The sequence below is a fragment of the Falco peregrinus genome, chromosome 2 (genome assembly GCF_023634155.1).
Source record: "Falco peregrinus isolate bFalPer1 chromosome 2, bFalPer1.pri, whole genome shotgun sequence".
NCBI lineage: Eukaryota > Metazoa > Chordata > Aves > Falconiformes > Falconidae > Falco > Falco peregrinus.
In genome coordinates this window covers 112,532,766-112,557,111 of record NC_073722.1, presented here as the reverse complement: position 1 = coordinate 112,557,111, position 24,346 = coordinate 112,532,766, and the positions used below count along the sequence as shown (strand labels likewise).

General features: G+C 48.5%; 1 protein-coding gene across 1 annotated transcript in view; it reads left to right on the top strand.

The window, feature by feature from the left end:
* MNT (MAX network transcriptional repressor) overlaps window positions 1–17,250 on the top strand; it is a 43,053-nt gene extending 25,803 nt beyond the window's left edge. The window contains exons 5-6 of the mRNA XM_055795691.1: window positions 13,850–14,042; window positions 15,720–17,250. Coding sequence (XP_055651666.1) covers window positions 13,850–14,042; window positions 15,720–16,435 — 909 coding nt within the window. The 3' untranslated portion in view covers window positions 16,436–17,250. The remainder of the gene's footprint in view (window positions 1–13,849; window positions 14,043–15,719) is intronic.
* Window positions 17,251–24,346: the final 7,096 nt, after the last annotated feature.

Genomic DNA, 24,346 nt, shown 5'->3' with positions numbered 1-24,346 from the left:
CTCAGATCATTGTCAGGTGGAAGGAGAAATAGTAGTTCAACAAACTCTAACCAATAGGCATAGAAAGAGAAGCGATTATCCTAGGTGGGAGAAGGGACTCTCCTTTGTAAACAAAAAACCATAATCCTGCAGCAGAGGACCTGTCAACAGCAGTCATTTTACCTTGATGCAGGAGACTGGTTCAGTTTTTCACCATTAGCACTAGTTGGTTATTTTGACATTCCTTGTGTCTGCTGTCACCACTGTTCACAGAATGTGCCCTTCTGTAGCGTCTCCTGTCCAGGTGGTATGTTCACAAGTCATCAACTAACCCTCAGGTTAGCAGAGCACAGAATGCTGCGTAAGACAAACAGTGAATTACAGGGCTGATTCCTGACCTTCTGCCCAGAGTAGAAATCCATTGTAATGTGACTTACCTGTGCTCATAAGTTATGCTAATTGTTCATATGAGATGTTTAAATTGCCTAAATTCCTTGCCTGTTCTCTCTGGCTTTTCAAACTGCTTGAAGCAACATGCTGTGCACCTAAAAATGATGCAGTTGCCCACCTATGCCAACACTGAACAACAGAATTGGCTGCCTTAAGGGCAGATATACACAAAGTACTGTCGAAAGATGCCTAAATAGTGCATGTAAAAAATCCTTTGTGCTGTCCTTTTTAAGCTGATCTTGTGAACATGTGAACAGACCAGATACTGTTTTCACATTTGTTATATTTTCCTGTTAATAACCACAGCATCTCTTCTTCTTTTCGTTTGGTTTTATTTATTGGTTGCTTCAGCAGTGCCTGAGCACAATAATTCATCCCTGTCTAGGGTAGAGGACCAGAACGAGACCAGTGGACTTCTAAAGTCCCATGGTGATGCTTAAGTTAGGGTTTAGGTGTTATATAGATGGAGGACACTACAAATGTCATATGCCATACCACGGACAGAAATGCCACGCATCTGACGTTAGCATTTAGTCTTGTATAAACACCAGAACCCATTTACATTCAAGCACTGTAGTGGCTGGATTATCGATCAAAATGCATAAGGCAAACTGTGATGCTGAATCCAATTAATTTCCCCACCTTGGAAAGTATAGCTGTAACAGTTAATTTTTTATTCTGTGCCAGCTACTAGCTGAATATACTTATCTATAAAACTTGCCTGGCAAGAACTGGCTCAGTGCTTTCAGTGCCTCCTTCATGTGAACAGCACTCACATGCCAAGCAGTGCTTCTTCATGTTGTTTACCTGACCCAGTCAATTGATTCTATCTTGTCTAATTAGCCTGAATTTCATTGCCAATAATAAAGGCTTCCAGCAACAATAGGCTGTAGTCATGCAATGTGGTGTCATTTCTAGATTTCAGAAAGTGATGAGAAATAAGACCTGTAAAAAATTATTGTTTAGTAAAGTAAAGCAAATTGGAACCTGCTTAAAGATGTGAAACAGGTAAGAATTAGGATGTAGGGCTGATCTCCCACTGGAGTCAGTGAGTGTTGTTCATGTACAGCAAGTGCAGGGTCTAGTTCCTGCCCTTAATGGAGTCATTAAGAATCAGTTTTAGCTTCAGAGGCATGACATCAGGCTATATCAATACAGGAGATGAGGTGCTCAGCCTGGGAAGCCAGGCAGTGCTCGGAGACCTTCCAGTCCCTTGGCACTCAGCGTGCCAGGCTGAGCCAGCCAGCCAGCGTTCCCACTGTCAGGCGTGTTTTCATAGCTTCCAGCATGTGGCCTGGGACTGTGCTTAGCATGCAGTAGTGCTGGCATCATTTTCCCTTTGGGTGACTCGCGTGGTCATTGAGTAGAAGAAACACGGGATTCCCATCCTGAATCAGAGTTTTGTGCTCGAGCTGGCACAACCACCAAAACTGATGTGGGCTCCCAGGCAGCTGCAGACATCTGAAATCAAATCCTCTGCCATCACTCCCCAGCTGCAGCATTATCTGCCTGGAGGGAGGCTCCATCCAGGGAGCAGTCTGTGGATTTTTATTTTCAGGAGTGACCACAAAACATGTCATGCAGTAGAGTTCTTAAAAATGCCCAGCATTTGAACCTCCTTGGGTGAGTGGAAGCTGTTTCTTAACCTTTGCCAAAAGGGATGGTGATTTTTTTTTTTTTTAACTGTGTCTTGCTTGTGACTCATACACGAGAGTTTAGAAATGGTGAACAGAGTTATAAGTCTTGTACATGTTACTTCTTAATTGTTAGAGAATCTACATCTATCATACTGCTGTCATTTAAGTAGTAGTTTAAAGAAGCACTCAAGGTTGTAAAAACCAAAACAACCTGTAAGTGGAGCACAGCACAGCGTTTTGAAATGACAGTTGTGTTGCAGCCTGTTTGGGTCCTGGTGCTTGTGCTGGTTGTCATCTGCTGTCAGAAGAGAGTGCACATGATGTGACGCAAGCCATGATAACTGCAGCTTGATTGCATGGGCTTTAATTTATGTGTAATGTTGCAAAAGTCACCTACCTTTAAAACAAGGCAAAATTCCCAAACACAACAAACCCCACTGACATGGTAACTGTTTAGTTTATTTTGTGGTTTTGCTCTTCCCAGAGAGCCTGATAGGAAAGAGGTCAGGGGCCTCGTGGCACAAGGTACGAGGGTAGTTTGGATTCCCATTCTTGTTAGGAGTAGCAAAGGTGTGTGTTGATACTCTTTAAAATTACAGTAAGTAGTTACCAGCCAATTAAGATTACAAATAGCTGCAAGAAAACAATAATTGCATGTGCCTATGTACAGCAGAGTTCAGCCCGTGTACTACAGAGCTTTGCAGCTGTAGATGTTGGTGGCAGCCTCGCTAGACATTGTCAGCTACAAAATAATAAACGAGGGGGATTTTGAAACTGTCATACAGCAGCAGGAAGTTGGTATTGGCTTAATGTCCTGTTGTTGTGTTGGTATTACTCTGATGTAATAGAAGTACTGATAAAACATGCTTTGGAGGACATGGAAGCACAAGCAAGATTTTTAAAAGGCTCCCTGTCTCTGTTGTTATTTATCAAAAATTAATAGTGACTCTGATCCTGCCTGTGCCTTGGACTTGCCCTGCCAATTTTTGTGGTTTTATCCGAACACTTTTCTGTCTGCAGCTGTGATTTCTTTTCCATCTTTTTCTCTTCACTGTCACTGCGGGGAGAACCCATGCAGGCTGTGGGAAGCTGGGCGACCCGGTGAAACAGCGAAGCTGCCTTTGCACAGGAGGTTAACACCTGCATCGAACAAACAAACCAGAAAAAAATGGATTAATTTTCCCAATTTATTTTTCTTTTATCCTGCCTTACTCATCTTTTACATCATTATGAGTTAAAATACTATATCCAGTTTAGATTTAGAATGTCCTTTTCACTGTCAACTTAGTACTGTTTTCTGAAATCTCCCTTGGTGACGTACTGTTCATTCAGGGACAGCCAGTATAACACCCATAGGAGAAAATACAGTCTGCAGTCTTGATAATGAGATGTCAAGTAGGGACTGCTGGTCCTGTCATACTGAGATACATCTTGATCTGAATAACCAGGCTGCTCAGGTCATCTGGAGACAGCACTTAGGGAAAATTATGTCATTGAAAATGATGGCTGTGGTTGAAAAAGGAAGGTAGATGTCAGGTGACCCGTTGTCCTGTACAAGTTGTGTGCCATCTGTTGGGCAGGTACCGAATTATTCCCTATATTTGTATTTCAGGAGAACAGGAACTAGCTTCCTGAGGGTGATCGTGCAGTTTCCTGCAGCATTAGAAAGAAAAAATTGTATTTGGTCCTCTTCCCAAAAGGCTGAGATCCTTGAAATGTCTCTAAAAGAAGATTGATTTCATTCTGCAAATGTTCTGCAGTGACGTTAATGTTGCGCAGGTTGGGTGGGTTTGCAGAAAGCTGGTTGATTCTTGCTATACTGTGCTTTTGTGGAGTGGGGTGTGTGGTGCTTCAGAGCTGATTGTCCCCAGCAGCTGGCTCCTTCCTATCACTTTGTATTTAGGAATTTCTTGGGACTTTTCCTACTCGAAGGCTATCTCTCAGCCCAGTGGGGCATGCTGTGCTGTGTGGAGGAGCTTCAGCCATAGGACCACCTTCATGGGGAGCGGTGGGGAGTCTTGAATACTGGCAGTGTGCAGGCACGGTGGGCACCACAGCTGCTGTGCTGGCCAGCGCTTGCAGCCCTAAACCCTTTAGCATGGAGGCAAGGATTTTCACTTGTGCACAGCTTTGATTAGTGGCCTTGCACAGGTGCTGGAGTTGGTTTGTGTTTACCAACTAGTTTTTATGGTAGCGAGGGAGATGGGTCGAGAGAGATCCTCTGGTGACCCAGATCTGCTCTGTGGGCCACAGGTGGAGCCATCAGGATGTGAGTAACTGGCACTGACCTCTTTATGGGGATGGAGAAACAGGGAAGAGAGGTGGTGCGGAAGGATGGCATCCTTCTCTGAGTTACCAGGACCTCAGCACCTCAGACCCACTGTCACAGTACACATGTGGTGGGGTGGTCCTCTTCTGCTGGGGATGGTGTTTCTGTAAGGACTCACGGTTGCTGACTGCCATCACCTGCCATCACTGTTTTGGGAGGTGTGCTTCTCTTCCAGGAGAGCCCTCACCTACCTGCTCCCCCAGGCAGCTGCTCTAAGCCCGGCAGTGTTTATGTTGATGTGCAGCTCGTGGTGCATCTTGTCTGTTGTCTGAGCCAAATCTGTACGAATACGAACAAAGGGAGCGCCGTACCCAGGACCCATCCAATTCTCTGCTTTGTCTCCCACAGTGGCTGCTGTGAGATGCCTCCAGGAAAAACACAAGAATACTGCAGCAAGTTGATGTAGCGATAGTATGTCTCCACATTAATCTCCTCCTCATCTCTAGTAGTAAGAGATCTGGCTGTAGCTCTGAAGTATAACTGCTTGTTGCTCTTCAGAACTGCTGTCTGTACATCATCACATAGGCTCAAGAAGGACTTGCAAGGGTCCCACATCCAGCAATTGTGTCGTTAATCGTAATTGCTCCTTGAAATGCAGCACACTTTATTTTTGCTTGCAGAAGATTATTACAGTTTTACCAGAGACATATTTCTCTGAATAACAGTTTTCTGAATAACAAACACGACAGTATTTTGGGATCTCTGGGGCATCCAGAATTCATTAGCATCATTAAAAACATCTTGCTTATTTTGTGAACAACAGAAACTACTTTAAAAAATAAAAATAGGAAAACCACGTGACCAAACTTAATACCTAGTCATTGCAAATAACACTTCAGGTTTTTTAACATTGGATCTCTCTTAACTTTGAGGGTCATATCAAGGAGTAAACCAGATTGGTAAACTGGTAGAAACCAGAATGGTTTTGGTGATTGGCCCCTGGGCATGGCTGTGTCTTTCCCTGATTTATGTTTGTACTATGTGTGTTCCAGTAATTTGCTGCTTTTTTTTGGTTTTTCCTTTTTGTTTTCTGAATTTATTCTTTGTCTTCCTGATTTGGATTCTTCCTACCCTCTACCTTAGTAAGTGTTTGAACTTTGTCCAGGGAGCAGTGCTTCAGGAGCCTGGGTCCTCTTGGATCTGCAAGGGCAGTGCAAATAGCCATGTTTCAGCTGTATTTTTATTCCAGATATTATGGCCTGATGTTTTGGGGTATTTTTGTCAGGAGTCTTAAGTGCTAACAATGTGCAAATAATAAATGTAAATAATAATGCATGTTCTCATTTTCCCATGCTTTCTCTGCTCCAGGCAGATTTCCTATTCTGTGAAGTATTTCTATCTAGATATTCATCTCTTCCCTTACAACTAGATTGCATGGTGGTGAGTGCAGAAAAAGATGATGATGACAAGCCCCTGCCCAGCACACTTATCTTGTACCAGCAGAAAAGCTGGTGCAGCCTCTGCAGCAAATGACTCGCTCGTTTCCTGAAGTCACGGTGCTTGCTGTATGCGTGTGAGGGTGAGGTCACCTCCCAGAATACAACAGCGCTCTTTGGCTGCCTCCCTCGTCCGGGGGTTAAACACATGGAAGACCTGGGTCATGAGCCTGCTGGCAAAGTCTGTGAGTCCCAGAGGTTCACACCGCACTGCAGATCGCCTTGTCTCCTTTAAGGATCCGCAGGGTAACAGCCATGCCTGGGGTCAGATCAGCCTGCTGCCGGGTGCTGGTGATTAGACCTCAGGTAGTGTGAGATGGTCTCTGTTTCACCCTGCACGTTTTATTTTGGTGCTCATGAGAGCTTGGGAGGCTGAAATCGGTGCACAAACAGTGGTAGCCTGAAGTCCTTTTTCTGCTCCTCCGCTCCCTCAGCACACAAGCAATGACTTCTCAAAATCCACTGAGAACTGGTCACCTCAGGACCCCTCCCCGCGTTTCCCCCAGTGCCAAGCACTTTGCGTTAACGTCTCAGAGCTTTGGGTTGAGCCTGTTGTGATTTTGCATTGTATCTGGGGAAAGTGGGACTGTAATTCTATACAGAGAAAAGGTCTCAGGAAAAGCCCTGGAGAAGCTGCTGTAGTAGAGCCTGTCTGGGTGTAGCTACACGTGGGTGATCTCGGTGGGGCAGTGTGCATGGGGAGAGCACAGCGGCAGCGGTGCGGTAGCTGCGTCACTCACTGCGGTGGTACTGTTGTGCCGTGTCCTGTATTTTCCAGTCGGTGGTACCAAGCTAGCACATCCGGCACTGCGGGATTTCATCTCCAAGAGCCAGCTGAATGAAGCAGTTACTATGGAAACCATGGCTTTGGTTCCTATGGCAACCAGCCGGGGTTTCACACAAGCAGAAGGAGAGGTACCGCTCTCACCTCTGCTGATGGCCTGATCCTGCCTGGTGCTGCTTTGTGCAGACTGAAGGGCCTGTTGGCATTGGCAGGAGCTCAGGGCCGGGAGGTCCAGGGTGCAGGAGCAGGTCCTTGGCAGGCAGGCTCTGGTGGGGTGCCGTCACCTTTGCTGGTGCAGGCAGCCGCCGCTGGTGCGCACACTCGCTGCAGAGCCTGGGGACACTGGCCTGATGCTGTGGGGGGAATCAGCTCTCAGTTTTCCTGCTTTCCTGGGCTCTCCTTCATTGCAGCAGGTTGGGTTAGGTTGGGGCAAGAAATTTCTCTAGATGCTGGGCTTTAAATAAACCGCTCATTGCACCTGAAGAACTTGATAGAAAATTTAGCGCTATTCAAAGTAGGAATGCCCAAAATTGGTGTAACTAATGCAGACCCCAAAGTACTACAGGTGAGTGTGGCACCTCTGCCAACAGAGCCATGGGGGCTTGGGCTGTTTGGGGACCGCAGATTCCTCAGCATCCCTCTGTCTTCTTGTTTCTGGTTGCAGCACTTGTGGAGACAGGCTGGTAGACTGCTCATACTGTATATCTGTTGCACCATGGCAGTCCCTGCAAAGACAAGATCTTTTTCTTAGGGTTTAGCTTTTTTTCCCCCGTTATATGTAGGAATCAAAGCTCCATACAACAGTGGAAAGCCTGACCAGCTGGATCAGGTCTGTGCTGAGTTGCCTGGAGGTCCTGCAGGTGGGATTGCCACTCAGGAACCTCCCCCGGCCCAGCAGCTTCTGGTTTGCTGCAGCGGCTGCAATCCCAGTAGCAAAGAGTTAAAGAATCTGGCTCAAAATTGGAAGTCACTTGCATGATTGCTCATTGATGAGAAATTTTTAAGCAGTGAATGCCATGTGCTAGAACACAACAGCTGAAATAAGCTTCTGGAAAAGCTTATAATTGAAAATTTGTTTTAAAATTGCTAATATAACGTTTATAAGGGGAGCTTTTTAATAAGGCCTTTTAAACCTCACTAATGCCAACTATGGGGCGAGCATTATTCTGGAGGCAAGCGCAGAGAAAGCATTGGGGGAATTATTTTCAATCTTGACATAAGAATAAGCAATTTAATTACAGCCAGCTATAAAACAGAAAATTCTTTACAGTGACAAATGACTGTTGCTGCGGAGTGACAACAGTAGTTTGTGTCTGGTTTGTTTACCAAATAACGGCAAGTGAGATGCACACAAGGACCAACTAGCAGCTCTGAAACAGCAGCCATGAGAATGGGCACAGGACTGGAATGTTACAACTGCTATTGCATCAGGTGTTTGCTGTCACTGCAGTTGTGCTGGTCTTGGGTAAAGGTGGGTAAAGGCTGCTTTGAAGCTGACAGCTACATGTAAAGGAGGAAAATCAGATCCTCATGGGGAGCAAACCTGTGTATGGATTTTAATTTGGTGATGGCTGTTTAAATAAAGGAAACCTCTTCATGGCTGCCCTTGCTTCCTCATCACCACTTCTACCTGCGTAGGGTAGCAGCAGCTGCTCTGCGCAGCAGGGATGGTGCCTGCCCTGTGGGGAGGGTTACGGTCAGAGCTGGTCCCAGGCCCTTGCTCCTCTGCAGGTGTTTCTGAGCAAAAGACTTGCTCTCAGCTTCAAACTCAGGTGTGCTTTCCATGGGACCACTCTTGTACTTTATATTACACATGTGTTGAAGCATGTGGCTATGTCAAAAAACACCTTTTAAATGCAGCTTTCACGTTCAGAATTGTTCTTGTAGGGAATCCGATCCCTGCAGCAAACAAGTACAGTGCACTTTACTTGGCCTCAGCTCCCTATTTTGCCTGCGGTTAGGAGTTAAACTGCAAGAACCATAAATGTTTGGAGTGAAACGATCAACTCATTTTCACCAGAGCCAGAAGCTGATTTGCAAAACTTCCCAACCATTAAAAGCCATGGATGGATTCACATGAAAATGAGGAAATCCATGGTTTCTTCCTAGGATAAATAGGCTTCCCCCACATCAAGGTCAAGATTTACTGGCTTTTTTAAGTGATGCTCTTGTGGAATTTTTTTAAGTGCATAGAAGTGAAAAATAACTCACTTCTGAAGTTGTAGCTCATGTAGCTTCCTTACACTGCAGAGTACAAGTTGCCTGGGCAACCAAGGTTTCCAATTTCTTAACATTAAAAAAAGAAATCCTACAATCATCACTGCACAGACATAAGGAGAAGGGTCTGTGCTGAAGTTCGTTGCTTGGAAAAGAGCAGTCTTGGGACTGGGGAGTATGTGTGTGTCTGTTGAGCTGGTGGAAATCATGCTGCCTTCTTTGGTACATGTGGGTTGTGCTCAAGTCTCACCAGCTTTGGGTTGTGAGAGCCCTGTGGCTTTGTACAGAACAGAACCAAAACTGTGGATGGCAACACCTTGCCTTCTTCAGGGGTCTGCAGCTCCAGGTGCCAGTCGGTCCTCGCCACTCTCTGAGGAGGTGGGAAAACAAGTGCAAATAACTTCAGTGACTTCCACCATGAATAAACAGGGTCGATGTCTCATGCACCAGGTTAAGCAAAGGGGTTGGCACCAGACAGCTGCAGGTGCCTTAATGAAATTTCAGATCTTCAAAGACAGCTGGTTGGGCATTTACATGAATTCCTTTTATTGAAATTTCATTCTTAACTAGTCATTTGGTTATATGTAGTTTCAGGGTCCCCTCTGCCCGTTTCAGCTCTAGCCTTATGTGCCAATTCTGTTGGAAGATCCCAAAGGCTTGGGTTTGATGAAAGGAGTGACTGTGTGGTTGCTTCTTACTTTAAAACTTATGTGGCTGCTTTTTTTTTTTTTTTTTTTTTTATTGTGTAGGATCTGTTGTGATACTGCTGCTGTTTTAGAAAAAACGTACTGGAGATCAGTGCGTGTCTCTAAAGGTGTTTTCTGTTTGGGAGTACGTAGGTGAGCAAAGTCAGAATGACTAAGGTTTGGCTCTTACTATGGACTTTCTACTGACTGACAGAAAAACCTGGCACCTGACATGGGCAGGATGATTTGCAGAAAATAACGTGTTGACAGGCAGATGCCAGATAGCCCTCTGTTCAAGGGGCTGCTGGTGATGCTGGTCAGAGGGGATGCAGGAAGGCATGCACCGACCCTCTTCCATACCAGCTGCCAGTGGAAAGAAGTACAAAGGCAGGAGGGTCTGTGATTTTCAGTGATTCTGGGAGGGTCCCTACTTCTGCCCCTCTGCGGCAGGTTCGTGCAGGAGATGAGTGCCCACTGCTGCACAGGGGCCGGCAGGTCAGGGTCGGGTCCATGGGTCTGTTCCTGCTTGCAGGGCACGCACACAGCCCCTGCGGAGCTGGGGAAGGTGCTGCTCCCTGCGAGGCCAGTGCCCGCAGAGAGCGGGACAGTGCTCGGAGCAGAGCTGCAGGAGAGGGAGGAGGGCTCCAGTTAATCACACCAAGTTCATTATCTGGTCAAAGCAGCTCAGCTGGGAGATCCATCTTTACCAAGTGAGCCGCAGTGAATTGCATCCTAGAATAGTTTTTGAAAGATTACCAGTGCCAGCAGAGACTCCAGCCCATCTGCTCCTCCAGCCTCCCCAGCAGCTTCCCTTGGAGAGCACCCAGCCTGAGAGCACGCCGGCTGGGGGGGCCGTTTGCAGGAGCCCCAGGGGGAGTGTGCGGTTGCGGCGAGTGGCTGCCAGGAGCTGGCACCCCATCAAGCCGCTTCCCAGCACGGGGAGCGCTGGGGCTGCTGGCAGCACAGCGGGAGGCAGAGCCCACAGGGCCAGGCTTGGAGTAGTGCCAGCTCCCAAAGCCTGTGCTGGAGGAGTGGGGTACCCAGAGAGCAACAGAGTGAGCTCCATGGATCTGCTTGCTGGGAGACTCGTCCTGGTGCTTGCTAAGGGTTTGCCTGCCGTTTCAGTAATTAAAAGTTTGTAAACTAATTACCAGCCGCCCTGCCCATACCTCAGTCGTGCTTTCCCCTGGTGCTGGGAGTCTTCTCTCACAGCAGGGAAGGAAGCCAAATCTGGTTAAATACACTTGTGCTGTGCACAACACAGGTGCTGCGGCTGCGTGGATTTCATGCTTACTCTTCCTGGAAATCTATGTTACTCTGTTCTGCCCTTTCGTTGCTATGCCCTGCATGGAGAACGTGTTTGGAGAGAAGAGCTGCAGAGAGGAGCTGTGCTCATGTCTGTGCGCAGCATTTTTAGTCTTGAACTTTCTCCTGCTTGCTTCTTTCCTGATTATATAGTAAGGGGGAAGACATTCAGATGAATTATCTTCTTGCATATTTAAACCTGAGCACAGGAGCATGCGCCTTTCTCAGTGCTTTTGCTTTCCCTGCCATCCCTATATCCCATCCCCATCCTCTGGCTGCAAGGAAATCAAAGCACATGTGCAGCACGACCGTGTTTTCTGGGTCAGGCGAAATGCTTTGGCCGCACTCAGCAGGATAAGAGACTTATAAACTAGCATATGGATTTTGGCTTCAGCCACGTGTGAATCTCCAGGTTAGAAGTCAGTGCTGGTGCAGAGCCAGGGCTCTGGGAGTCCCTGTCCCTGCTTGTCTGTGTCTCCTGCACCAAAAGACAGCCTGCTGCCCCAGTAACGCCTCTCACAGCTGTAGGCTACATGTCTGCTGGGATTTCCCAGTATAAAACTTCAGTATTGAGGAGTTGGCATACCTGCTACCTGCTTAGGGTTTAAAAAGCAGCGAGAGGGACAAACAGCCCCCTTTGCCTGAAAACTGTCCATTTTGAGGCTTTTAGCTGAGCTACAGCCAGCTGTGCCAGGAGGCAAAGCGTAAGCTTTTTGAGAGGAGTTGTCTCCATTTACAGATCTGGAATGATTGTGTCCTGCTAATACATGTTGTTTGGCCATTTTAAAAATACTTCCTTGTCTTGTTATTATCGGGGCAAAGGTACCCTTTTCTATACGAAGGAGGCAGGAGCTATCCTAGTCATTGTGTTGGCTCAGGCTGAATTTTAAAGGCCTGGCTGAAAAGGCTTTAAATGTATTCCTGGCTAACAGTGGAGACAAAAGACCGGCAGAACCAATGAAACACATGAGGTCAGGTTCTGATTGCAGTTGTCCTGGAGAACTCCGAGAGAAATAAAGAGTGTGTATTCAGAAGATCATGAGTCTGATCCTCTGCCACTCTGCTAAGTGTAAGGTTTACTTTTAAATTCAGTGTTTGCCAGCGGTGAGTGAAATCAGAGCATCTGTGCAGGCTGCGTATAGGTGGTATTTTCAGATATGTGCATGTGATTTAGATTCCCAGTGGTGAAACTTAGCTTTGAAAAATGGACAGGCTATACGTGGTTTTGCACATTTACTTATTTTGTCTTTTATGCTTATAGTAAGCGCTGACCTGGACTGGGGGACAGGTTCTCTCTCCTGTTCAGTGCTACACTACTGGCTTAAGATCTTGTGAACCAGTACCTTTTGGGAAGATCAGCTATTGCTTTTCTGCTGCACTGCTCAGTAACTGATCCCCATCAGATCTATGGGTTTTATTTCCCATTAATAGTACTGGGCAGTGTATGCCAGTTTTGCATACTGTGCTGACTGATGCAGAATCTCTTCCCTTCCCTGCTGGTGAACTTATCAGATTCCCAATGCTGAGTGGGCGTTAGCTGAAGAGAACATACACTGTTCTTTCTCATTTGACTCCAGGATTTCCCCTGTGATGCAGGGTATTGTTGGCTCTTAGCCATCTCTTCTAGGTCATGAGTTCTTGATGTGGTGTGTGTTGCTCAGAAGCTAATTAGTACTTGTGCTTTTTCTTTTCTTCTGACCATGAAAAAGTTCCCTCTCTCTCTGTGGTTTATGTGCTGGTTATGGAAATGTACTGTGATTTTGTGTAGACCAACTTGAACTTGTGTGCCTGAAGCTTGTCTTTTTTCCTTAGCTACTGTCAGTTGGTTTAGTAAAAGACATTACCTCCTCAAATGCACCTTGTTGAAATACATCACTACATCTGTGGTTTTATCTTCCTGCATAAGAGCAGAGTTTTCTGCACGGGATTTCTGTCTTCATGCAGGCATGTGGGGTATTTTCCACCTTTCTCAAGCCATGGGCCAGCGGTTGCCGTGCAGGAGCACTGCTCTTGGTGTAGATGCTTCCTTTCCTTAGGGATGCTTGGAAGTAGATGTTTGTAGTAAAAGCCCTGTAGCCTCACTCTCTGAGTGGCTAACTGACAGCGGTCTCATGTCCTTTTGCCTGGCGATCAGCGGGAACTGCACCATTTCCCTCCCTTTGCTTCCGTCCCGCCAGTCTGCAATAAGCCCTAATCCTCTTCAAATACTTCGTAAGGCAGGTGAAGTGACGCTGACGTTCGAAGCTGAGTGTTGACCCCTGTTGCTCTAAACTGATGTTGGAGTGCAACAAGGAGCTCCCTTGGGCTGAAACAGAAGAGAGGAGTCCCGGTTTGTGTTGCTGCCCCTCCAGCAAACACCTGCGTGGGACCTCAGACAGTCTGCTTCATGGCCCACGAGCGTGCTGCATCCGCGAGCCGTTTGTCGGGGTCCTTACAGACGTTCTCTCCTGCCAGTGTTTGCACACATGTGCCGTCAGTGTCCTGTGTTTAGCTTAGGAAGTCAGCAGGGTGGAAGTGCTGTGCTGGGAAGGGTCTGGCTTCCACCTTACAGGTATGAGTCATAGTCGTCGTTTGGTGCTCTTGGTTCTTAATTTTTTAGTTTTGTTGGGGAGGTTAGAGCAAAAGAGGAAGCATGCAGGAAGAAGATTTCTTTTTCTGTCTTTAGAGTGGCAGAAATACTTCTTTGCAGAGGAAGGCCTTGCAGCTTCTCCTGAGGAGTTCTAGGCTTTAAACTTACCCCTGGAGTTAGAGGGACTCAACGTAGTTAAGTGTTCCAGTTCTGGAGGCTCGTCTGTTTTCCTTCAGAAGGCAGAAGGCGTTTGGCCAGAGTAACCCTTTAGGTTTTTGTGGCCAGTTCTCCTCTTTTCCCTTTCTGCCTGAATTTGAAAGGCTTAACTATATCTGAACATATTTTACACCAGCGTAACTGGTAATTAAAAAAAGGCAAGCTCTGCGCATGGGAGGGACCAGGTTAGTGTACTTGTCTTTGTTTTCCTTACATTTCTTTTTCTTCCCTCTGCCTTTAGACTTTAAAGAGGAAGGAAAAAGAATATGAACATGAGATGGAGAGGCTGGCAAGAGAGAAGATTGCTACCCAGCAGCGACTGGCAGAATTGAAGAACGAGTTGAGCCAGTGGATGGACATCTTGGAGATTGACAGAATTATTCGACAGACAGTTCAGCCGGAGGATGACCAGGCATCTACCTCGACAGCATCAGGTACCCACAACTTTTCTCTTCTTGTAACTATCACTGTACACCACTGACACAGTTATATAGTGGTGGTGGGGATCTTCATTTAGCATCATCAAGGTTTCTTTGCATTCAGAATAAAGCAAAAGCTTTTCAAGCGATTTGTAATCATCCATATTGGCCTCATAATACACTGCTGCTTGTGTAAAGTAAATTGAAAATTGTGCATAAACTTTAGGTAGGTACAAAGCACAGGTTTGCACATTCAGTCCGCTGATACCTCATGTGGAGATCCCTGCTTTCAAACTATGCATCCCTGCTCATTAGAACTGAGCGGTGTATGAGCATCCTGATGTATTTACTGGTTGGACTTGATAATCTCAAAGGTCTTTTCCAACCAGAATGGTTGTATGATTCTATGATTCTGTTTGTGCATGGATATGGGAGGGAGTTCAGCCACATAGAGAAGAAGGAGTTGGTACAGGAAGGATCACCAGAGCATTTGAACAACAACGAGCCTTCATGTTGTGTGAAAAGGATTCACAGTGAAGATGAAATGATACTAAAGAATATCTGACATGCTGTTTCCAGTAAGAAGTTTTTCTGAGATAGGAGAGTGCATGCTTTTCTCCGTACCAGTGAGGTGCAGCAGGAAGAATAGGCAGTCTGTGGATGGACAGTGCTTTGCTTTTCAGAGATGAGAAGGCTGTAGCAATCCATAACCATTTGCAGCAGTTCCTTCGAATCGTGACAGCATTTGCTCTTGGCACACCGGGCAGATGATACAGCAGGTTCCAGGAATGGAAAACCTGAGTTTTCTGGTTCATTCGGGTTTGTATCAGGTCATCACCTCTGAACGTACTCATAGACTCCCAAGTGTAGGCTGATGGAAGTTGAGAGTAGGAGTGGTTTGTCAATAGGAGTGTCAACTGTTCACCTCTCCAGCTGGTCTCTGCTGAAAATGATCGCTTCAAGCTACTACTAACCACACAGCTTGCCAAAAGGGAAATGTCTTCCCTGGTTTTCCTGCTGCTTCTGTATCTTCCGAGGTTTTTAATCTGTACTGCATGGCTGGCTTTAGAGCAGGCAGTGCAAGGTGCCCTGCTCGTCTTCCTGATCTCTGCAGGCTCAGCACGTTCCTGCATTCCTTCATTAGTTCCTGGACTGGACGAGAGTCCATTTTCCAGAATCAGACAAGGAACTTGCTGCCATGTTGCTCCATGGCTGTTTCCTTCCTGCTCTGAAAGCAGAAGGGGTGGTACCGGTTGGTGGAACAACTGGACAGGAAAGGAAACCCTGGTCCCCTTCTCAGAAGGAGCCTCTTCAGCCCAGATGGCGTTCACGCCCGGTGCTCTGCATCTGCCTCTGCTCACGTTGCTCCCCTTGCCTAACGAGTGAGATCTCTTATTCCTGAGCAAGATCTCTCAGCCTGTTGTGAGCACCCCTCTCTAGCTGGGGCTTCGAGGTAGTCACACCTGCCTGGCTACAGGTCCTTGGCCCACAGGCAGGGAGGAGAGGGGTGTGCCACCCCACGCGGGGCTCAGTGGAGTGTGCCATGCAGCGCTGTGCCATGCCATCTGCCCCTAGCTCAGTGACTCCTCCAGCTGTTGTTTCTTCTGTCTGTGCTGCTTTTAGGGAGGCTGGTTAGTCCAGTTTGTGCTCTGCTTTCTTTTTTATGGGAGTTTCTTCCTTTCATTTTTTCAGAGGGTGAAGATAACATGGATGAAGACATGGAAGATGACAGGCCAGTGAACTCATTACCAAAACTAACCCAGCGCCAGCACCCAGAGCTCCTGAAAGCCGTCCCTTCAAACGCTGCTTCCCACCACCCGGCAGTTCTGCCTCAGCACCTGTCCATCCAGCAGAAACAAACCCCAGCCCACTCACAGCCTCCCATCCAGACACAAGCACTGGTCCAGCCGCAGGCGATCGTCCCTGCACAGACTCACATCGTGGCGGCTTCGACAGTGCAATCGACTGTTATCGCCCACACCGCCACTACCCACGCTTCGGTCATTCAGACTGTCAACCACGTGATTCAGGGTCCACAGACCAAGCACATTGCTCACATTGCACCTTCCACATCCAGCCCTGTGCAACTTACCACTGCTGCTCAGCCTATTGGCCACATCACTGTGCACCCAGCCACCATCAACCACATGGCCCACCTGGGCCAGCAGCTGCCCATCTACCCTCAGCCCGTGGCCGTCAGCCAGCCCGTGGTGAGCCATATTGCTCACACGATCTCGCACCAGCAAGTGAATGGAACCACAAACCTTGGTCAGCAAGCGGTGATGGCCAAGCCCGCTGTAGGAACCCAAGTTGTCCATCACCCGCAGTTAGTTGGGCAAACGGTCCTAAATCCAGTGACTATGGTGACCATGCCATCATTCCCAGTGAGCACACTGAAGCTGGCCTAGAGGGGATCGTCCGACGGCGAGGTCTTTGTTGGGAACCTTTCCTAAACTCCATACATTCCAACCACGTCCAACTCCACGGGAGGGAAGTGCAGAACACGCTGAGTGGCAAGGTGCCGGGCTGGGCTGTCCTCAGCCGCCCAGTAACCAGCCTGCTGCTGGCAGCGAGAGACAGGGCCTCTCTGCACTTGAATTTTGCTAATCTGAGAAAACTTCAAAGACAGTTGTTCATGGTGATTTTTTTTCCTTTTATGTGTAATCAGTGAAATATGGATATGATGTTCTTAAGACTTTTAATTTTCCCCTTTTATGTGTTGCTTCTTTGTAGAATAAAAATTGATGATCTCTTTATTGAGACATTGCGTAGAATGGGAAAAAAAATCATAGAAGTCTATATTTATATATATGTGTGTATGTGTGTGTATATATATGTATATACATATATATATAAATATAACATTTGAAGAAGGCCTTTTGTAAGGTTGATTATTTTGCAGGATTATTAGACAAAATTCATTCTTGGAGGAAGAAGACAGAGTGTCCTCTCTAAACAAGAAACTTTAAGGTAGATGGTTTGGTGGACCAGGGTACATCTACAGTAGACAACAAAAAAAAAAAAAAAAGAAAAAAGAAAAAAAAAAAAGAAAACCCACACGAAAACCAACAACCAAGTTAAACCATGTTAAAGGTAAACCATGTTAAAGGTATTTCCCGTCAATATATTACATTTCAAAAAACCATCTAGAATCACTGTGACTTGTTACGGCATTTTAAGGAAATTCTCTGTCCTGTCTAATAAAAGGAAAAAGAATACACAAGCGGACTTCATTTGTTGCAGTTTTATAAATGACTTGATTTTTATAGCTGTGTCAAAAAAAAAAAAAGTTTTTTATTATTTTAATGGTTGACAATGCTTTGTTTGGATGTTTTTGGGGGGTTTTGTTTTTTGTTTTGGCTTGGTTTTGCTGATGCAATAATTGATTTTGCAGATCTCTGTGCATGGCACTCCCCCTTTCAGGATTTCTCCTGCCAGTCCCAGGCCCCCAGGTTTCTTGGGTTCATTTTTGTTTTGCAGAGGCAGGTATTTTGTGCTGGCAACTTGCAATATGTTGATGTGGCCTGATAGAGTGCGACCAGGGACAAGAAGACCAACAGAAATTAAGTAGATTTGCTGCATGGGTTGATTTTGTTAGTTTGTTCCTGAACTGACCACGTTTTTGTGTGGGAGTCAATATAATTAGGAAAGGGATAAATGTGGTTATCTTAGAAGTGCAAGCGATTTTGACATCTTTTTTTCTTGGGGGGGTGGGGGGGTGGGGATGGAAATAATCTAGTCTTGTACAGGATAACGGTATACTCCAGAAGATCAGTATGTATAACTTGTGTCTTACAGACTACAGTGAGGCGTGCACCAAAGAACAACCCCTCATCCTAAGTGACCCTCTTGTTCATCCTTGGTGGTGGTTAGGTCAGATCTCACTGAAGTCAACCGCAAACTCCCACGGAGTCACGAGAGGAGGGATCTTGTTTGGCTCTGCTGGTACTTGCCAGCCTGGCTGGGAAGTTGCTTAGGACATGTTTCATTGCTGACTGAATATGCCGGTCCTTGCACCGGTTTGTGTGTAGTACTGCTATTAATGATCTCTTCTTTGTCTTCCTCTCTTTCTGAAAACAAATACTCTGTAGTCCTTAACGCAGGCAAAATTCCTGCTGTAGCCAGCAGAAGTTTTCCTTGGGGCAGGATGGGAAGATGGTCCCTGCTAGTATCTGACCAGGTATGCTGCGGGAGTGACACCCGTTCAGAGGAGGTAAGGCAGGGCTTTGCGGTCACACCTTCGCTGTGCTGGCTGGTTACATCTTGTTTTGGGTCGAGATCTTCTGCAGGAAAACATGATCCATAGCCTGCCCAAAATTCCTGGTGACTCCAGCAGGGCTTTTGCCTGGTTGTGGGCTGCTGAGAACGGTGGCAGAGGTTTAAGAAAACTTGCCAGCTCCATACCGTCCATGCTGTGGTTGAAGCTGCTGGAAGCAGGAGTAATTACTGCAAACAGAGATCAAGCGTGATTGTGCCTTCTGAGCAGACATGGCTGAGAATTGCATTAAATCTGTTTATGAAGCCCTGGGTTGCTCTGTAGTTGACACTTTTTTTTTTTTTTTCTTGCATCCTTGAGTCCAGGAAGCTCTTGCCTGTGTTGCTAGCACAGTTTCTACAGCGGAATGGACACATCTTTAAGGATTCTTTATCCTTAAGCCACATTTAAACAGATTGTTCTCACTTGTAGGGCACCATGAGCATGGTGGGGTTAGCAGAATTGCCGGGGCTTTATCGACTCCTTGTGTGTGCGGGTGCTTTCCCAGGGACGTTGTGTTTCTGTGACAGTATTTGGAGATCAGCGTTAGGTACCAAGACAGTTGTTCCTCATCAGAAAATGTTGAAAACTTGAGTATTGGCAACAGGGTCATCTCCCTTCTTAGGAGGAACTGCGTGGCTTTGCCTTCTGTAGCGGTGTTAGGAGGGGGAGGAAGCGTCTTTCTGCCTTTCTTCACTGTTTGCGCTCACAAAATAACAAAATCGAGGCAGGAAGCCTCATTTCTAGTCAGGAGTGGCTGAGCTTATTGAAGGAGAAAAGGCCCAGGATGGGAAGCGGGGCTCAGCATGCGAGTGTTGGCCAGGAGCCCCTTTGTGTCCCCGATGTTCCCTGCGTACCGTGTTGGCAGGACCTGCGAGGTCAGGCTGCACGGGTTGGTCCTGCACTTCTGACGTGCCGTCTGCATGACTGCTTGCTGTCTGCCTTGAAAACTTTGTGCCCACCTTAGCCCCGTTGGCTTCTTATCCCAGGATCCATACTGGTAGCTAGCAGTGACCCAGGCATACAGCTGCTCTGTGTTTTCCACAGTGAAAGGGGTGTGGGATGGGGAGTTCCCATTTTATTTGATACAGGCAAATGAGCTTTCTGGTGGATTATTTGATGGCCTTTACTGTATGGACAGGTGATGCTGCTGACCTCCTCCTCTTTAGCTTCCTTACGGTTTAAAGCTTAACAGGTTCGCTGCCCTGCTCACATACAGGTCCCACATCTTTGCCAGTTTTTCTTTCCCCCTTGGAGTTGTGTCTAAACCCCTTCATCGGTGTTCACCTTCATTTGAAGAACAGCTTGTGCCGCTTGGCCAGCCTGTAAGCTGCTCTGGACATCTTAGGTCCCCCTGCTCTGTTCTGCCTTTTCCACGGCTACCAGAAATGTTTCTTTGGGGTTTTTCTGTTTATTTTTTAAAACCAGTAAACTTCTTCCGGTTCTGTGGGGAAAAGAGCAACCCACAGCCCCTCTTTCCAAACGTCTGTCATTCCTGCTCAGAAACTTCAGATTTACGCTAATGCTCTTAGAAGTCATGTTCAGTACTGTATAACAAGGGGCACTTTAGAAATGTCTCTCCTCCTTTGATATATGTGTTTTCCCTATGGAGAAAGCTATATATAAATATATATATATGTACACTTTGGGATTCAGAAGATCTAATTTGTCCCAAAAAATTCAATAAATATGAAATTTACAAGAAATCTCTTCTGTTGTTGAATAATATTAGTTATTGGTAACCATACCACAGAAAAAATAGCAAATGGGTTTTCTGTGTAGTAGTTTTCAAGAAAATGTTCCTGTCCTGTCAAGCCTGACTGGGAGCCTGTAGGTTAGTGAGGGTGCTTCCACCCAGGCTGGGCTCTGGGCCCGTCACCCACAGCGCTGAGCTTCCCGGCCTCGCAGCCTGCGTGCTTGCCACGGTTCATGTCACACTACCGACAGCAAAAACATGCTCAGAAGCTTCATCTGTGCTTAAAACTTCAGCCGACACGGTCGTGTGTGTTTGAAATGGACACCAGCCGACCTGTGTGAGCAAACCCCTCGGCCAGCTACCGTCGCATGGGAAGATGCTCTCCCGCTTTCTCAGTTTACCCAGGCTGGGGAGCTGGACGGCGCCCTCCCAGCAGATGAGCAGGTTTGCTCCCCTGAGCCGAGCCTGCCTGAGGGAGCCCCCACGGCTGCCCCGGTGCGTGGCGAAGCCGGGTCAGCTGCCGAGGAGTGGGCTGAGCGGGCTGGCAGCCGGCACGTCCACGGCTTTGCTTCAGGCTGCTTTCCACTCTCACCTGCCAAGTGCAGGCAGAGAGGAATAAACCCAAACTGCTACTTTTAAAATTACCCTGAAAAAAGTTCTTGCAGCTGACACTTCAGATACAGGACTGTATTCCTGACCTCACCAATAAAAATGAGCCAGAACCCTCTGTAGGTTAGCTTGGGAAGGGAAATGACCTGGTTTCCCACATTCTCTGCAGTTGCTTGAATGAGGTCTGAGGGGCAGCGGGCCGGTGTGTTGGTGTGTGTTGGGTGCGTGGCTGATGCTGCCTGTGTGCACTTCGCTTGCCCGCAGCAGGAGTTGGAGCATGGTGTGTGCGAGGCTGGTCCTGTGAACGCCTCGGTCTGGTGCCGGCACGGGCACCGCTGGCACGAGCTGGTCCCTGCCTCGTGCTGTGTGTCATTTGTGGTGGTCCTGGCTGGAGCTGCCGCTGTCCTTTGCTCATCCTCCGATTGCTCAGGTTTTCTAGAACTAAAAGGAAGAGGGAGGAGTTTTTAAAGAGGCAGACAAAGTACCAGAAGTCATTATAGCCATTTTTTGCATGCTCTCGGGTGGACAAGCAGTAGGAAGTCTTGGAATTCCCGATTCATGAGCTGGGTTTTAAAGCCCTGCTTAGGGTTATGTTCCTGTCTTCATACAGGGTGAGGGATTGTCTTGGCTGGAGAAACTCTGGCATTATTGAGAGCGTCCACAGTCTCAGTCATGCCACCACTGCTGGGGACGCGGTGACCTGTGCCCAGACCCAGCATCAGCCAGGCTCTGGGAGCAGCTTCCCCCAGGGCTCCCACCGCTGGCACCTCCAGCTCAGCCGGTGTGCTGCGGCCGTGGGGCCACATCCTCAGGTCTTGACTCACACCTTTCCCAGACAAAACCACCGCTGATCTCAGGAAAGACTGAGGAGAGACTGGAGGATGCTGGCCCTGCTGCTGGTGGCTGCTGCCCGCTGCAGAGTGGGGACTGGCCGTGCAGGGCTTCAGGTGCAGCCCAGCTCCCAGAGTTGAAAATGTCTTGCGAACTGCACCGTTCTGTAAAACAAATCACTTTGGTTTGAGTCTGAGCCAGACCGTTGCCTTTCAAACAAGGCCGTGTTTCTGCTGGTGTTTGATTTGCAAAGAGCGAGCGAAGGACGGACATGTAGCGGCTGCCGAGCATGGGGCAGCCCTGTTTCACCAGCCCTGGTGTTAAACAGCTTTGGTGGGCCTGAGAGCCAGCTTTTGACCAAAAGCATTTCTTGCGCATTTTTCTTTTATGAAGAGGATCCACAGAGAAGGAATCGCATGCTTGTTCTGTGATTTATGTTCAGGAGCGGGGCACCCTGAAGGGTCTTGAGCAGTGAGGGGTTTGCTTGGGAAGGGGGATGCTGACCCGGGGAGGAGCAGGGGCTGCACGCCGGTCAGCACGGCAGGGGAGCACCCCCCTTTGCTCGTGCCTGGGCTACTCAAGGCTGTGCAAACCAGCTGAATCGGAGGGGACAGGACAGCAGCCATCAGGAGGGTTTTCCCACACCCGTGGCATTGCTGGGGTCGTGGTGCGGTGGGTCGTGGGCTGTTCTCCACACTGGTCCTGGGGTGCACGCACAGTGCAGTGGCAGCGGCTGCCTCGTTCCCAGGGCCAGGGACATGGCGGGGAGGTGGGGTGGTGTCAGCCAGCGACCCACCTCTCACACCCTGGGAAACAGCTGAAGCAGCTGCTGCGGTTGGACCCCTTTTCATGTGTGTGTGCGTGTGTGTGTGAGCGAGCGTGTATCTGTCTGTGGTCTGTGCCGGGGTTGAATGCTGCGTGTCGGAGGCGCGAAGGGCTCCGGTGTCCCAGCTGGGCAGCCGCCGGCCCCCGGTGGGATCAGGGTTTGTGTTCTATAGCAGAGAGCTGCACAGAGGTGATGTCCCTTCTGCAGAGGCTTCTGCTCTTTTAAAACTGTACGCAGTCTGTCCGGGTAGGAAATGCACCACCAACTAATTGGCATGCAGCATGGCACCGTGCGGGTCCAAAGGCTGGCCGGGCCGCTGCCTGCTGGCGTTGGACTACTTGTCTCGTTTATCTTTGTTTTAATTAAAAGTGGCCTTCTGTAACAAAAGAATAAAAGAAATAAAAAAAACGTGAAATGCCTTTGAGTGGTTTAGATGGAGGTGAGGCTATTGCTGCTTGTGTCGGTATCGGTGTGATTGTCCGTATGCACGCCTGTTTATATACGTATAGACATTCAATGCAAGACTTTATTGTGTCTCTGATTTTTGTATGTAGCCTGTGTCTCTTTTGGACTGGTTTGCATCCTGAGTGAATTTTTTGCATTAAAAAAAAAAAAAAAAAAAAAGTGTGAAAATTGTTCCAGATTGGGCGGGGATGAGGGGCGTTTGGAGACCCCCCCTGGTGCGCCTGGGGAGGGAGGCGGGGGGCGGGGGAGCAGACGCACTTTGCCTGCTGTGAGGACACAGCGGGTGCTTGTTTAGCCCCTTTGCTTTCGGTGATGTGTGTCCCCAGCGAAGGCGAGCGGTCTGGGCCAGATAAATCCGTCGACCTCTGCTTACCTGAGCAGGCACTGGCTCGGTCCGTTGACTTTTAGGCACTTGCTTAAGTGTAATTAGCCGTTCAGCTGCACTGGGACCTGATGGCCTTGAGGGGGTGGGACAAGGGGGGCAGCTGCTGAGCACCTCGCAGGTGAGGCGAGTCTTAGACTCTGCATCTGGTTTTTTCTGGAGCGGACAGTTGTTCTTTTCACTCTTATGTTAATTCTAAAAGGTACCGGAGTGAGGAGAGGCAAACTCTCATACTTCTTGCCTGTTTTCCATCCCTCGTTACCATTTTGAGCAGATTAAAATTGATTGTAACACTATTTTTAGATTATTTCCCCCCTTAGTCAAACACCAGTTGTTGGGAACAGATGTTTAGAGTTAAGGAAGATGGGCTGTGGGTAGGGTCGGTCACAGCATCACTCTCTTCCTGTTGCACAGAACTTGGAAATAATAATCCAAATCTTGAATTATTTAAATACTGCCATAAGCACAGCACGAGATGGGTGCAGCCGTTGTGTTTGGCTGTTTCCAACCGAGTGGCCAAGGCTGGCTCTGCTCATCCGGGCAGTGGACATGAAGGCCCTGCACCAGGGATCAGGATTCTTACTGACCGCCCGGTGCGGTCGTGCCCCCTCGGAAGGGTTGCACGGCTGGTTCTGCTGTGGCTCAGGATGAGGCCCGTTAATTTTGCACCCTTTTCTTTGTGCTGTGAAAATGAGTCTTGAGTGTGGAGGAGCGCTGGTGGCAGGGCACAGAGCCCTCGGCAGCTCGCCGGGGATGGAGGCTCGCCCATGGCAGACAGTGCTTGCTTCCAGGGAGGTACCCCCAGCGCCCGCCCTGCGGGTTTGTCCCCGTCTGGCTGGCAGGCAGCTCCCCGTGCGCCACGTTGGTGTGGGTGCTGCACCGTGCGGGGGGCTGGGGGCTGGCAGTGCCCTCCCTGCTGCGGGCTGCCAGGGGGGAACCCCCGCAGGAGCCCCGAGCAGCCCGGTGCCGAAGGGCGATGCGCGGCAGAGCGAGAATCAAGCGCTGATTGCACCCGCCCGCGGTTTGTCCGGCCGGCCTGGGCGCGGGTCCCCGCGGCACGAAGCCCCCCCGGCCGCCAGCACCGGCCCGGCCGCGCCGCGGAGGTCCCGCCGGGGGTCTGGGGTCCCAGCGCTCCGCCCTCGCCCCGACGCCTCCCGCTCACAGCGGGCAGACGCGGCGCCGGGCACAGCGAGGACGTGGCCCCCGCGTTACCGGGACCGGGACCCCCGGCGCTGGGACGCCGAGGCTGCGCCGG